The sequence below is a fragment of the Dipodomys spectabilis genome, unplaced genomic scaffold (assembly GCF_019054845.1).
Source record: "Dipodomys spectabilis isolate Male_0828 unplaced genomic scaffold, ASM1905484v1 ptg000187l, whole genome shotgun sequence".
Classification (NCBI taxonomy): Eukaryota; Metazoa; Chordata; class Mammalia; order Rodentia; family Heteromyidae; genus Dipodomys; species Dipodomys spectabilis.
In genome coordinates this window covers 13,927,311-13,943,595 of record NW_024870864.1, presented here as the reverse complement: position 1 = coordinate 13,943,595, position 16,285 = coordinate 13,927,311, and the positions used below count along the sequence as shown (strand labels likewise).

Sequence of the window (16,285 nt, the reverse complement as noted above, 5' to 3'; positions counted from 1 at the left end):
GACCCCAAATGCTTCTGGTGCCTAATTCATCTTCCATCATTGGTTAGAAAGTAAGCTAGGGCCTAAGTTAGGAAGATGTGTTACTTAGCTTTCCCTTATTGTGGCTAAGACCTCAGTAAAAGCAATATAAAGGGCAGAGTACTTGATTGCAACTCTTAGATCATAAAGTCTAGTCTACCATGTGGGCAGTTTGGTGAAGATCACAACATGGCACCCAAGAAACAGAGGAAATGTTCTACCTGGTGGCTATATTTGCTTCCCTTTTCATTTGATGAGATCCTAGCCTTTTGTAAGGGGCTGTGTATAATAAGGTGGGCCTTCTCTCTTAGGAAATTCTCTCTAGAGAATCTCTCACAGCCAGGTCCAGAAGTATATTTTTTCATCTCCAAGCAATCCAACCTAGAGAACCATCATAAAATTTCATCAGAATTTTTCTGTTTCCTTAAACCTTTCAAAGAAAATAGTGAGTATAGAAAGAAGAATATTGAGCCATATATACATGGTTTCCTCTAAAGTCTACATGCTGTGTGTTCATACATATCTTTCTTTAAGACAGTCTCTGCAAAGGATAAACTATGTTTCATTGGATCCCTGATAATTTCTCTGTGTGTGTATTGTAGCTGCATGTTTATCCAGCTACATTTGAACATTTATATGTACATATATACACATCTATATATGTATATGTATGCCTGTTTGTTAACTGTGAATTACTCATATTTGTTAAATCTGTACTACCTATTAAAATATCATTTTATTTCTCTACTTATGCATTGCTATATAGTATTGTATATTACATCATATATTACTGTAATATGGATAAAGTAAATGCTAATTGTTCCTTACATGTTTCTACAAGTGAATTATAATATATTCTATATATTAATATATTTTGCATATTTTTTATTTTTCCTTTTCTCCATTGTTTTTTACATATCCATAGTTATGCAATTGGTTTTTTCAACAATAGTATGCAATGAACCACTGGTACACAACTACTAACAGTTATGTATATCAGTAAATCATGCTTTGAGTAGGTGATGATCTTGCTGGAGCTCCTTTAACTGTTGTGCTGCAGATCACTCAGCTGGCCTTTAAATTGGATTATGTTTGATTTTCCACAGTGACTAAAGAGGCAGAGAATTATAGAGATCATGAACAACATCTACAGGTCAAGGTACATAGAGAAATATCGGTCACAAAATATCCAACAAAGAAACACATTTTTAAAGGGTTTGTATTCTGAACATTCAACACTGCTTTGAGCTTGCTAAGCAAGTCCTCTAAAATGAGCACTACTCCTAAACTTTTTCATTTTAGTTTTGTTTAGGAGATACAGACAAGGCCATGTACCACATTATCTGTACCTCCTTGGTAACCATGACTATAGGAGAATACCCCAATGCCTAGATTTCTTTGGAGATAGCTTCTTGATAACAATTGGCCAGTATAACCTCATCTTGAATCCACTTCTTTACTTCTCCAAATTATGAGTATTATCGACAATATTTTGAGTCATATTTAATCTTGACATATCATTATTATTCTCAGGCTGAGACCTTATAATTGATAAATATTTGTGTGTGTCTAAGTAATTTTGCCAAGTGAAAATATCCTTAGCAAAAATAGATCTCTCCTAAAGCCTAGTTTCTAAAACCTTGTATTGATCCTTGTTACCTGCTTAAAGTACAGATTGCTATGCAGTAGGTATGGGTGTGTTCATAAATTTTGTGTGTGTTGTTGGGGTGAGCCAAAACTAACTCCATTTTTAATATACCAGGAGTTACCCCCACACCCCTGAGAATCAAAATACTGGATTCTTACAAGCCCCCAGGGTCAGTAAATATGCTGCTTATTGAGACCCAAGGAAATGTGGAAACTGGAAAGCCCTTATGATTATTGTGATCAGGTTGTGTGATGTGTAGCCCTGTTTGCTTATCAATAGCCCAGACAGGATCTCAATAGTCCAGACAGGATCTGCAGCCCTGTTTGGTTATCAACAGTAAAACAACCCAGCCACCTTTGCTCTTCCAGAAAGGAGCAGCCTTATGTCTCCTCCCATGAGTGAGAATATCCACCTGCTTTGTGTGGGGACCCCAAAATTTGTGTGCCAATTCAAACCAGAATGATAGGTTAGTTCAAACAGATACTATGAGACAGACTGTAACCCCATTGGCCACTGACATAAAAACACAATCTTTGTGTGTGCGCTACAATATCGTTGGCCACCTGTGTCTAGGCAGGATTGACCACATGAATTTTGCCTTTAAGAACCCTAGCTTGTGGGCCATTCAGGGTGGCAGTATCAGTTGCCAAGTCTGTGCTACCTCCCTGGCAGGTCAGCAATCCACTTCCCCAATGAAGTCATATATTTACATGAGGCTGTATCTGAATCGTGGACTCTTTAACCCATAACATGTGTAAAACCAAGTACATGACAAGAACAACAGGGAAGGAAAGTTTCACTAGACAATCCTCGGCTTCCTTGGCCTGTGGTGAGGCCCCAGATCAGGTGGTGGGACCATCTAGCAGAGGCTGCTCAACTCAAGGCACATTAGAATCCAAAGGGGAAAAAAAAAAAAACACAGGAAGTGGTAAGGGCAAGATATAGCCCCAAGGACTTGCCCACAAGAGATGTATTTCCTCCAAGTCCCTCCCCATGCTTTTCACACTTCCCATAATACCACCCTATTGTTAACCTATCAAGGGGTGAATAAACACACAAATACAAGAGTGTGAAGTAAACAGAGGGGACTAAGCTACACCCAGAGAGACCAGGTCTCTGCTAGTTTTCAACAGAACAGAGAACAACATGAGTAAGAAGAAAACATGAATTTCACTGAATAACAAAAAACTGGTTCACTGAAGGAAAATTGTCCTTTTTTCTCTATTTGTACTATGTGACTGCAGATGGAGGAATTAGTCTCCCCTGTTCTTGTTTGACTTCAGTGTGAAGGCCTGGAAGGTTGTTCATATTGGCCTCCTCTTACAAATCTAGTGTCAGAATATGATAGAAACAACAAACAAACATTGTTGATACTATCTGGTGGACTAGTTATTATTTTGGTTTCAAATATCAAAGTCTAAGAAGCAGAAAATATTACATTCTGGAATACTGAATTACAAACTATTGGGAATCTGAACATGTTACATTCTGGAATACTGAATTACAACCTATTGCGAATCAGAAAATGTTACATTCTAGAATACTGAATTACAAACTATTGGGAATCAGAAAATGTTACATTCTGGAATACTGAATTACAAACTATTGGGAATCCTCAAGCAACAAACTACTACCTGTTTCAATAATGCCACTGCTGATAGAGCCTCTGGAGGGTCCCTCATACCTGTGGCTCAACTTTTAGGCTATGACCTACAAAGAAGACAGCTTCTCCTGTCACTCTAGCCACAGGAGGCTCACAGCCCTGCCTACAGGAACCAGAGGCCTGGCCTTGTGGCTTGCAGCAATGCTTGTGTTGACTATATTCCCATGTTGGTCACATGAGGATATGTAGGCTTTGTGGACCCAGGGGCTGTTTCTCCCTCAATCCACATTTGCATTCTGACACCATATTGCAATCTCACTTTTTTTTTCTCACAGAAGATGCTCAGACTTTTTTTTTTGTTACAAAGGAAAGAAATGTATCTCAAATGACAAGTAAACCAAATGCACTCAGCACCTCCCTCATCAACATTGGGAATGTACCTATGGTCCCTGAAGGACTAAAAATTGAGTTTTAATATACTTCTGTGTAGTTAGTGTTAGTGTTATGCTCACCTTTGTTCCTCAGCTCCAACCAGAACTGGGCCCTCCTCCCATCCTGGAGTTCCCTCCATACTTTGGCTCCTCCCTCTCTCTGCCCAGACCCACCTGAACTCCCATTTACCTCACTTCCTATCCCTCACACCCTCTTGCTATCTGGATGGTGATGGAGGCCATGTGCTACCATTTGGGGGAAATACGACTTCTCTAATAAACCTTACAATATTCTTTCTCCTATGCTTCCTTGCCTCTGCCTGGTCCCATGGATGCATGTGTCCGATCCTCTTACACTTACATTGATGGGCTGACAGCATAGTTCGGGATCATGATCACAAGCCTTATTACTAGAACAACCATGCTGGTACTTGAAAATCAAAGGTCTATCCCACAGGTCTGAACCCAGCTGGAGGATGTATTGCATCCAGGTTGACATAGCATGTGAGAAAAATTCAGACTCTTCTAGGATTGTTTCTGCCCATCAAATGATGGAGATATTCTGTCTTAGAGACACTAAAAGAGACACAATGCTTGAGACCTATAACATGTCAATAGAATCTAGACACAGATACAAGACAGAATTAAATATGAAAGACACCCCTATACAATAATTTTTCAAGAAAAAAAATCATACAATCTGACCAGAAATGGATCTTGATTCTATGCCCATTGAACAAGGGCTCAGACTCAGACTTCTGTGACCTATGAACACTATTACAGGACTTCATCACACTCCACTCTCTTAAGTAGAGCGAGCCCCAGAACAGAGACCACTGTGGAGATTCCAGTACTGTATCAACCCAAGCTTGATTCAATCAGGAACCAGTGAAAGAACTCTGTGAAGGGCTTGATATTCATTCAGGGTTTGGGACAAACAGAGAAGATGCTAGACAAAGTACAACTGGGCTTCCAGCTTCTGAACAGAAAACATAACATAGACTGTATGTATGGGCCAAAACCATGCTCATGATGGAAGTTTTATAAGTTTCCTTATGAAGGGAATAAAATCATAGAAGATACTTGATGCTTATATCACTGATTGTCTATAGTACAACTTAAGAGACAAATATATTTTTTACATAGATACTTCATTGTTTACCTAAAGTCTCTGGTCTTTATGCTTTCATGATTTTCTCCTGCTCTTTGTAGTTTGCAAGTCATCCAATTATCAAATACTCTTCACGTCCACCCAGTCACATTGATCACAATGTCTTCCTCATCAGCTCATTCAGACAATCCTCTCCGCTGCTTCCCAGACAAGCAACACATGAGGGCTGCTCACCCAGCCAGAGGAGAGGTTCTAGTTCAGGGATGTATCACTGTGGGAGGATCATGTGTAGCTTGACAGCAGTAATACACCCCAACAGCCTTAGCCTTCACAGTGCTAACTTTCAATGTGCAATCTGTGCCTGACCTACTGCCACTGAGTCTTTCAGAGATCCCAGATTCTCTGTTGGAAACCTCTTAGATCAGGAGTTGTGGAGACTTCACTCGCTTCTGCAGGAACCATTTCAAATATGTGTTTCCTTTGCTATATAGAAAGTTCTGACTAGACCTGCAGGAGATGGAGGCCGGCTCTCCTAGGGTGACAGGCAGGGAGAGTGGAGTCTGGGTCATCACAACATCTTCACTTGATTCTGAAATTAGAATAAGACAGAAGTTCAAGGTTATACACAACATACAGAGACATGCTTTTTATTTTTATTTTGATGTATCACCTATAATTAATATTACATGATTTGACTTATAATGTAAAAACATTTTGGATCTAAAATTGTGAGTTAAAACTCTTTATTCATAGCTTGTGACAAGAAATTTGTTTTACTAATGAACTAGTACAGATTATATGCGGGGGAGAGAGAAATGGGGTATTTGAGTAGAAATGATCTTAAATGATTTAATTAAGAAGGAAAAGGCATCTCTCTATCTTCCATGCTCATTAACGTGAAAAAAGAGAGGCAATTTTAAGCATAAATAGGTCTCTAGGCATAATACATTTTTCTCACAAAACATAGGTTTTCACTCCTTCTGCAGACCTAATCCTCACTTACCCCATCATGATTAACAAGACCTGCACATCTAACACATGGATAGGGCACAACTGGAATCTCAGATCTCACCCTGCCACCCCACTCTCATTTCTCATCCTCCTTTGCTGTTACCAGGGATACAGAGCATTAACAGCCACAGGAGCTGAGACAAGGTCTTCATTTTTTAGGACTGAAATGAGGAGTTTTGGCAGGTCAAGGCAAGTTCTGATCTGAGCCTTTATCTCAGACTTAGAAAGAAAGGCCCTCCTTAGGGTATGCAAATAGCCAGCTTGGGGCAACAGTGTGAGAAGAGTCAAGGGGAGGTAAGGCTTGCTCTTCTGAGAAAAGTACAAGCAGATGTGTTCTATATTTGGTGACAACCAATAAAATCCATGATGCCTGCAGCATGGAAAGAATGACTCCACTGATAATATCTGGAATTGAGGAAAAACAGGGTGCACATCACCCCACCACCCTAAAACAGCATCAGAGGCCCAATGATATGCAGCTTTATGTCCAGGAGAGACTCTAGGAAAGGAATGGACATTGTGCCTGGGTCCTCCATTCCTCCCTCATCTAGTCTAGAGAAAGACACAGTGTCAAGCATCAGCAGCACTGATTCTCAAAATAGTTGAACAATAAAAGCACAGAGTTGAGCTAGATGAAGAGGCATACCATAGTTACCAAGTTATCTCTTTGGGATGCTAGCACCTCTATTTGCCAGGATCTTCATATTAAGATGTAGGGTATAGAATTGAGAAGGATGACAAAATTTTCTCTTACAGGTAGTAAGTACCCTAATGGTCTTTTAACCTAATGAGAGAAATTATTGCACTTGAAAGTATGAATTCAATGTAACAGTTTTGTAAATTCACTAAATATCTTATCATTCTTCCACAATGTATTTGTACAGCAAATTAATCAAAGGATTTGTTAAAGTTTCCTCTGGAGAGTACTGCTAGGGTGAAAGGATCAAAATATAGTGTACTTATCAGTTGACATACAGAGGTGAGTCCATTTTGTGTAACTAGTTGAAATGATATAGATGTGTGTGTGTGTGTGTGTGTGTGTGTGTGTGTATATATATACATATATATATACATATAATTTTGATTATCTTAAATTAACATAAAATCTCCAAATGTCTCCAGTCCCAATCCAATTTAACCAGTCTCTGTTTATTTGTCTCAGAGATTTCAGTCTCTACTTCACCTGAAGGAAGGAAGCGCACATGCAGGATGTTTGTACTGATGCCCCAATGGATGAACCTGGCCAATGGAAAAGGTGACTTGTGGGAAGTGATTGTATTATGGGATTGGAGGTTATACCACTGCTCACCAGAGGGTAAAAGATACTCTCATGCAGTGAAGCAGTTCTCATAATAGTTACCTGCTATCAAATGAAGACAACCATAGGCTTGGCCACCTCAAATTACAACTGGTTCTCTCTTTATTAACACAACATATTGTACCATGTGCAAGACAGGCCTCACCAGAGAACAGACAGATGAAGATTCGGCATTGGGGATTTTCTGCATCTAAAACTGAGGTAAACCAACTCTTCTTTATTCAGATTTTAGGTCAGTTACTTTGTTATAGAAAATGACTGACACAGGTGTGTCATGTTTGTGTGTGTGTGTGTGTGTCCAAACACATGTTTGTGTGAGAGAGACAAATGTGGTTTAAATAGAAGTGCTCTTAATAGGGTAATTGAGGAGTAAAAAGCATCTCTCTACGGGTGATACTCTTCTTCTTATGAATATGACTTCCCAAACATTACAGAGATTACTTGTTAACTTGCTGAAAGTCAGATTCACACTCAGTAGATGTGAAGTGGTTTTGTGATATTGTATTCGTAACATGCTTTCAGGGATGCTTTTGATGATCCTGAATTCTGGACACATTCTGAGTAGGAAAGAAAATAATACTACATACATGTTTAGTTGTGTTTGCTTCCTTTTTGTCAAGAAATGTTTCTATTTGAGAATGGTCCCTCACATATTTCATGATAATATCTCATTTTCCATGAACTGAGACTTCCTGAAACTCTTGCTATGGTTACAAGTTGCTAGTAGGAAGAGGCATGTGTGTACCTGGTCTTGGACAATGCCCTCAATGATATAGTCTGAGAGTTGGGCGGTGACTTCACTGGTCATCAGCTGTGGGCTCCCATCAGCATAGTCTCTTCAGGAAATACATTTCCCAGCACTCCTCTCCCTCTCTGCTTTCCTGTTTATATTCTGAATGAGATGGGACATCTTATAATCACATATAAGATTGGAAGGTGGAAGGAACTCAATCCTATCGATCCACAATATGCAAGGAACATGGACAGAGGTGAGAGTGTGGACAAGTGAGAACTCCATACACATCAATTGTCTTAAATTCTATGTTTAATATCAATCAGTAGCTGTACAAAATGATGTCCATTAAACATGCAAGGTTATAAACACAATTCATCTTTACCTATCATTCTGAACCATCATTCTGAACCATCCCTCCCAATCCAGCTCTGTTCTTCCATATAAATTTCCATGTGTAAGAATACATGTTAATTACTAAATGTGAATTTATGACTCTAATTATGTCTCTATGATATATGGAAGTCACTTCTGATTACTCTGATAAATATAGATATAATATGTGTGTAACTGTACCTAGTGCATGACTCCACAAGTGTCTTAATTCTTTTTTTTTGTGTGTGTGTGTCGGTCGTGGGCCTTGAACTCTGGGTCTTATCGCTGTCAGTCAGCTCTTCAGCTCATGGCTTGCACCCTACCACTTGAGCTACAGCGCCACTTCCCACAAGTGTCTTAAATGTATTTGATTTATTCACATATATTTATTTCCATTCTACAGTTTGGATTTATTTGAACTAGGCCAGAAGCCAAGGGTGCTTTGAATATCTGCTCTAAGGTCAAGCTCCAGAAAAAAAAAATGTTCAGACCTTCCAAAACATGTTCAAACCTTCCAAAACATGATACAAAGTTTTAGTTAATTTTTTCTTGATATTTCCTGAAGTTATTTAAAAACTTATTTTTCCACTCTACTTTCTATGGTTTGGACAACAGTAGTGTAAAACAATAATATGTTACTCGGTATCAAAATAAAATAATTTTCTGAGAACTAGATTAAAATGATGGATATTTTAACCTGAAAGTTGAAATGAGTATTTAAAAATACATTTGCTGAAAAAAATTCCCTGACAAGAAATTGATAAATGTTTAAATTACTAAACTCACATGTTTATTTCATTATTTAGCAAACATCATATTCTACTTCAAATAAAATTATTCCATGGTAATCTAAAATTGATTTCAAATAAATTTTAACGAAAATTTTTCTTCAAAAAATTGTTTTTAAAATGTTTTCACAAGGTATTTTTCCTTGCCTTTAAAAACTTGCCCTGACATATCTAGAATGGCTTCGTTATTGACTGACTGCAGAATTTTAGGACAGACTGGACCATGCATGAGTACAGAGCAGTGTTCTTTGTAAGCCACAGAAGAAGCAGTGGCAGGTGTGTGCTGCTTGGGGTGAGCAGGAGGACAGACAGTTAAGATATGCAATTGACTCCAGAACCTATCTCCCAATGCTTTCCAGTGACCTTAAATAGGGGGCTGCATCTGAGATGTTCTGTCAGCAGTTGAAGCACCAGGGTAAGCATCTGGGGCAGCCCAGCCTCTCACTTCTGCTTCCCTGGGAGGATTTCGTTATGACTGGTGTCACAGGGATAGATAAGTAATTACCTTGCTGACATTAGTAAGTGGCAAAATCTTCAGGCTGCAGGCTGCTCATGCTGAGAGTGAACTCTGTGACAGCTCCACTTCCATTGAACCTCCATGGGACCCCAGATTGCCAAGTAGGTGCAAAATAAATCAGGAGCTTTGGAGTTTTCCTTGCTCTCTGCTGGTAAGAATGTAAATAATTGCTAATGACCTGACTGGCTTTGCAAGTGATGTTGACTCTCTCTCCCAGAGATGCAGTCAGGGATGGCCACTGAGCCAACTGGACATCACAATGGGCAACTGAAATTGGAAACATTAAAACAATTAGTCATTTAATTAATGATATTATCCAAGTACTTCCAAGAAGCCACAAGCTGCTCTATTAATATGAGAAGAGTAATCCCCAACATTGTTCTTCCTTACCTGGGAGCCAGATCAGCAGGAGAACCAGCAGCTGATCAGAAGCCATTATGTCCAAGCTTTTAGCTGAATGGAACCTTCTCCTGATAGGGTGTGAGCAGCCTATGAAGAAGTTCTCAGGGCAGTGGGCTGTGCTCAGGGCATATGAAAATCAGCTGGGTTGAAAAGATTTAAAAGACATGGCTATATATGTAGCTTGGTGATCTTCATGAATTTCTGAGCTAGCTGTCTCCAAATCTCTCAGGTAACATTCCTGTCTCCTATCAATAGCCTCAAAAGACCCCCCTCAAAATAAGATGTTCCCTAAACCAAGAACTCACATCTACTTCAGTCTCTTCTGCTTCATAAACCTTCATGTTCTTACACTATGGTCTCTTCCAGTTCAGAATAACATTTTTGAGTAACTGGGCTAGAACTTGTGGTGCCAGCAGGTTCAGATTTGATGAAATGAAACACAGTAAAGGGTGAGCAAGGCAATGAAGCCACAAGGAATGGAGAAGACATCCTTAGCATGGGAAGCAAGGAAAAACTGCCACAGACAGTGAAGGCAGAGCACAGTAAGGAAGGCTCCCACATCAGGACCAGCATGTGGGGACACTGTCCACCCTAGTGCAGGATGTCACATCTGGGGAGCCACTAGCAGGACATTTACATGACAGTGAATCAACCTCTCATCATTGTGAGTCCAAGCAGCTGCTGCAGGCACACAAAATAACACTGCTCCTCACAGTCAGAAACTCACACACAGGGAAAGTCCCTGCCAAAGTCAGAGTTCTCTTCATCATCCTTCACTAAATGAACTGCATGTGGATCTGGATTTGAGAGATTCACCAACTTCGACCCTTGTTATGATGTATCTGTGACCTGAAATATCACACTTCTGAAGCCAAAGGAAGCTATAATGAAACTGTAAAACTCATGCCTTTCTATTTACCAGCATTTAATGAGTAGAACTTTGAAGGTGGACCTGTCTTTTGATACACTCCTGGTACATATAACGTCCCCCCACACCTGGCTTTGAGACCAAGACATTTTAGGAATGGCTATGATTCAGGAGGAAAGAAGAGTGGATATGAGAGTGGAGATCAACCACTTCACAATTTGTGTAATAAGACTGTTATGCCCTGAGCCTCAGGTAGGAATCATGAACATAAAGATCTCTTGTGTACACAATACTAATGCTACTAGCACATGTGTTGAATAAAGCATTATTTACCATACCTAAGATACAGAACCAACCCAGATGCTCCTCAGTAGATGAATGGATCAAGAAAATGTGGTATATATACACAATGGAATTCTATGCCTCCATCAGAAAGAATGACATTGCCCCATTTGTTAGGAAATGTTAAGACTTGGAAAAAGTTTTATTAAGTGAAGTAAACCAAGCCCAAAGAAACATAGGTCCCATGGTTTCCCTTATTTGCAATATCTAGTATATGTATGAGTCAAGGCGAAAAGGTCAGATAAGGTGATATTAGGGAAAGGAACCCTAAGATACGTATTCAAATGTTTTTATTTCTTTCATGGATTGTTTCTAACACATTTATAAGGTTATTTCTTTGTTGCTTTGTATGTCCCTCCCCCACAGTATAACCACTGTTATCACTGTATTTGATTTCGGTATAATTTGTGGAGGGGAAGAGGAAAAACAAGTTGTTTAAATAAGGTGGACCAGATGCAGCAATGAGAAGTACAAGTTGTCATGTCGAAAACGAACTTTACAACTTTGGTGGGGGGTGGGGGAGGCTGGGAAAGGGATGGGAAGGGTAAACAAAGGAGGAGGCTACAATGGTTGATAAGAAATATACTCATTATCTTACCTATGTAGTTGTAACCGCTCTGTACAGTATGTTCACAATTAAAAAATAAAGATTGTGGAATACTAAAAAAAAAGAAAAAGAAAAAGAAAATCAGGTCTACCTAAACCCACCTTAGGTTTTTCCTGCTCCTTCAAGTTGTGCTCATTGGATGGCTGGTCTTCAACCATGCATGTCTTGACGGACAGTGTGATCCTCTCCTTACTTTGGCTTAAGTTCTCTGGCTCTGAATGTCCTCCCTGTCTGTCCTCTAGTTCCCCAATAAAAATTAACCTGTCCTTTTCCATCTGCAAGATGTGTCTCAAGCAAGCATTTTGATCTGTGCCACTCTATTCCATGTATGTCTCTGCAGACTCAAGGTAAAATGCACATCCATAGACACAATCCAGCTGCTATCCTGTGAGCCTGAGGTCAAACAATGTGCCCTGGTGTCCCCGGCCTTGCATGCTTTATGGAGTGTGGCAGCTGTTAAGTTCCTTAATTCTCTGCTTCAGCATCCTCATTTGTGTAACTGTTACAGTAGTGTTGAACACTTTTCTGTATCTTTCTCTGGGATTTTAACTTCTCCCATCCATGGACCAATTTTTCCCTTGGCTATTTTCACTCATAGGATCATATATTTCATAATCCTTAGTATTTTCTTCAATGGCAACAAACCCCTGAAGTACATCTCCAACTCCTCAACACATTTCCTCCTACATCCACTGTTAAAACATTGCCTATAAAAGAGAGATGCCCTAAATTTGTCATTTTAACTTGCTCTTTTTTTTTGTGAACACACTGTACAGAGGGGTTACAATTACATGGGCAGGTTAATGCATACATTTCTTATCAAGCATTGCAGCCTCCTCCTTTGTTTACCCTTCACATCCCTTCCCAGCCTCCCCCCCCACCCAATCCTCCCCGCCTTCCCCCACTACCCCCCCCACCCCCCCACAACATTGTAAACCTCGTTTTCGACATGCCAACTTGTACTTCTCATTGTTGTAACAGGGCCACCTGTATCCTTAATTGACTTGTTTTTCCCCATCTCCTCTACAAGTTATACTGACATCAAATATAGTGAAAGCAGGGTTAACTTGCTGTTAATTCACCTTTTTGTATACCTTTTCCCTAATACTTAACTAATGATATTTAGTGAAAACTTCAATACCTACCATAGAAACTCTTTCAGAGTGAGTTTTTCCCTCAAGTTATTCCTTATGATTAGTTGGATATATTTCCAGGTAAAGTTATAATCAGTAGGACAATATTTTGTAAAATAGAAGAGTTCACCTATACATTGTTTAAAAATTTTGTTAAATCTTAAGAAGATACATAAATGACATAACATATAATAACAAAACAATGTGACAATAATACTTATTAGACAATATATTGGAAATGAACTTTACAACTTGGGCTTGGGGAGTAGTTGGCAAGGTAGACATTGGAGATAGTGAGGGAGAGGGGACACTATTCAAAAAGAAATCTATTCATTACCTTACATTTGTAATTGTAACCCCTGTACATATCAACTTTACAAAAAATGTGAAAACAATAACATAGGGAAAATCAGAAAAATCATAGACTAATATCTAATAATACATCATATATACAAAATAACACATAATATATTTGATATAATATATATTTAATTATTATATACTGTATCTCATACATTAGGTATATATACATAAATATGATACATAAATTGTATGCATATGTTCACTTGTCAATCTGAGAGTCAGAGAGCTTCTGACTTAAGGAAGATCTGCTTTATCTTGAGGTTTCTCCATTTTTCTTTTTATAAATAAAAGACGTCAGTGTTGTTCCTCTGACTGTCAAAGATTCCTTGATTCTTGAGATTAAAACAGAGAAGATTCAGTGAGCTAGGAACACTGCTGTGATTCTTGATGGGAACTGGTCTGGAGGACAGAGGGACTAAGCTCAAGAAACATCTCACCTTCAGTGAACCTTGCAGGGGAGAGCACAGAATGGCAACAGTGTTGTTTGTATTCAGTGTTTCTCTTGATAATTTCAGCTTGGTTGATAAGTGGAACTGTGATTTAGAAAATAGAAATAAACTAAATTTATCCTCCTTTCACCCCCCCCCTTTCTCTCCTTCCATTCATCTCCATCTCCTACTTTGCTTTTCTCTCTCTCTCTCTCTCTCTCGCATTCCTTATTTTTCTCAGGCAATGTTTGTTGATCAAGTCGAATATGTTCCACAAGTAGAAATCTCTTTTAAAATTAGATAACTGATCTCTGCATTTCATCATTCTGCTTGAGTTAAAGAGAAAAACTATAACTGTCTACATTTATGTGAAACAATATTTCTAATAGCATCAACAGCTATCCATTACATATCAGCAGGTCAGGAATAATGGAAAATACCTGTTTTAATAAGCAGGCAAACTCTGCAACAAACTTTGTACTCATTGATATGGTTATTTAGCATTTTACCACTCAAGCTGCATTAAACTATGAAATGTTCACTATTACTTTCAGTACCTAAAATTGTACTGAGGTTCTCCAAATACAATAAGAAAAGCTAAAACTAATTGGAAAAAAAGCACAAAAGACCTGAAGCAGAAAAAGGAAGTGGCAAACTGTCTTTACTTGCTGATGAAATTCATGCATAAAGTATTGAAAATTCTCAAAATAAAAGTTTTGAAATAAATTCGAAGTGTCTTTGTGCACATTGTGAATATCTATTCAAGAATAAAATAACCTGGATAAAGTCAGAGTATTTCCATGTTTATAGTCTGGAATGGAATATTAATATTTCAACATTTAGCACAGTGCCAGTATCGCACATCTATAATTACACTTATTCCAAAGATTGAGATATAGAAGCTCACTGGTCCAGGTTAGCCTGGGCAGGATTCCTGTCCTATGATTCTAGGACAGCTCTGGCAAGAGGAAGCATGAAGAAAGCAGCTGGGACAGCCCAGGCTCACACTTCTGCTTCCTGGAGGTTTATGTTATGGCTTGTATCACTGTGGGTGGGTTATTATAATACTGTTGACAGTAATAATTAGCAATGTCTTCAGGCTGCAGGCTACTGATGGTGAGAGTGTACTCTGTCCCAGATCCACTGCCACTAAATCTGGAGGGGATGCCGGATTGTAAATACTTTGCATCATAGATCAGGAGCTTTGGAGCTCCCCCTGGTTTCTGCTGGTACCAGTTTAAGGCATTGCTAATGCCCTGACTGGCCCGGCAAGTGATGGAAACTCTGTCTCCAGGAGATGCAGACAAAGTGGATGGAGACTGAGTCATCTGGATGTCACATCTGGTACCTGGCATTGGAAAAGTAATAAATATACATAGAATCAAGCATATTATAAGAAAGCTTCATAAACAGCCAAGCATCACTGACTACAGCAAACTGAGGAGATCCTCAACGTAGTCTTTCCTTACCTGTAATCCAGAGCAGCAGGAACCCCAGGAAATGAGCAGGGGCCTTCATGTCCATGCTGTGTGCTGACTAGGACTGACTCCTGCACAGGATGTGAGCAGCTTTCAAGAACTGCTCAGGGTAGTGGGCTGTGTTCTGGGCACATGCAAATAAGTAGGGGTTGGAAAGGGCCAGCACAGCTGTACCAACATGCCATATTTCAGTATCTCAGTCAAGACATGATGTCCCAGATACAAAAAAACATACCAGGGTATTGTAATTAATGAAGTTTTCAGTGATTGAATTTAGAGTTTATGATATAAGCAAACTCTGAAAGGATGACATGTAGCATAGTGAAGTGTGAAGTGGGACACCAGAGATGCAAAGCCCAGAGAAGACAAGGGAAAATGCCACAGGTGATAAATCCAGAGTACAATGAGGAAGGCTCCCACCTGGAGTCCAGCATGTGAGGAAGCTCTTCACCCTAGTGCTGGATGTCACAACTGAAAAGACACGGACAGGACATTTGCTTGACAATGAATCCACCATCTTATTGTGACTCCAAGCTGTTGCTGCAGGTGGACAAAGATAGCAATGCTCCCCCAAAGGCCAGTAGCTCACAGACCAGGCATTGCCAAAGTCAGAGTCCATCTGTACCAGGCCCTACATGACAGGTTCCTATAGCAACCCTGTTAACTGAAGTATTTCACACACTATTGGAACAAAGCAGAGTATAGAAATAAATTCTTGTTTTCCTCTTCCCCCTCCACATAATGAATAGAGCTTTGATGCTGGACCTGGTTTATGGTAAACATGCACTCCTGGTGCAGACAAGGTCTCCTGATTATCATTCCTCTGACATGGGTTTGAGAGAAGAACAGTTAGAGGAATAGCTCTCAGTTGCAGGTGGAAGAGAAGTGGATATGAGGATGGAGTAAGAATCACCCGACTAATTGTGAAATAAGACAGTCAGTCCTGGGCTGGGAATGTGGCTTAGTGGTAGAGTGCTTGCCTAGTATGCATGAATTCCTCGGTTCAATTCCTCAGTACCACATACACAGAAAAAGCCAGAAGTGGTGCTGTGACTCAAGTGGTAGAGCACTAACCTTGAGCACAAAGAGCCTCAGGAATAGCATCCAGGCC

General features: G+C 39.5%; 1 gene segment (V, D, J or C); it reads right to left on the bottom strand.

Moving 5' to 3' along the window:
• LOC122121246 overlaps positions 1-15,282 on the bottom strand; it is a 236,354-nt gene extending 221,072 nt beyond the window's left edge. Inside the window, 1 exon segment of the V gene segment in view lies at positions 15,166-15,282. Within this exon segment, the coding sequence occupies positions 15,166-15,220 (55 nt within the window).
• Positions 15,283-16,285: the final 1,003 nt, after the last annotated feature.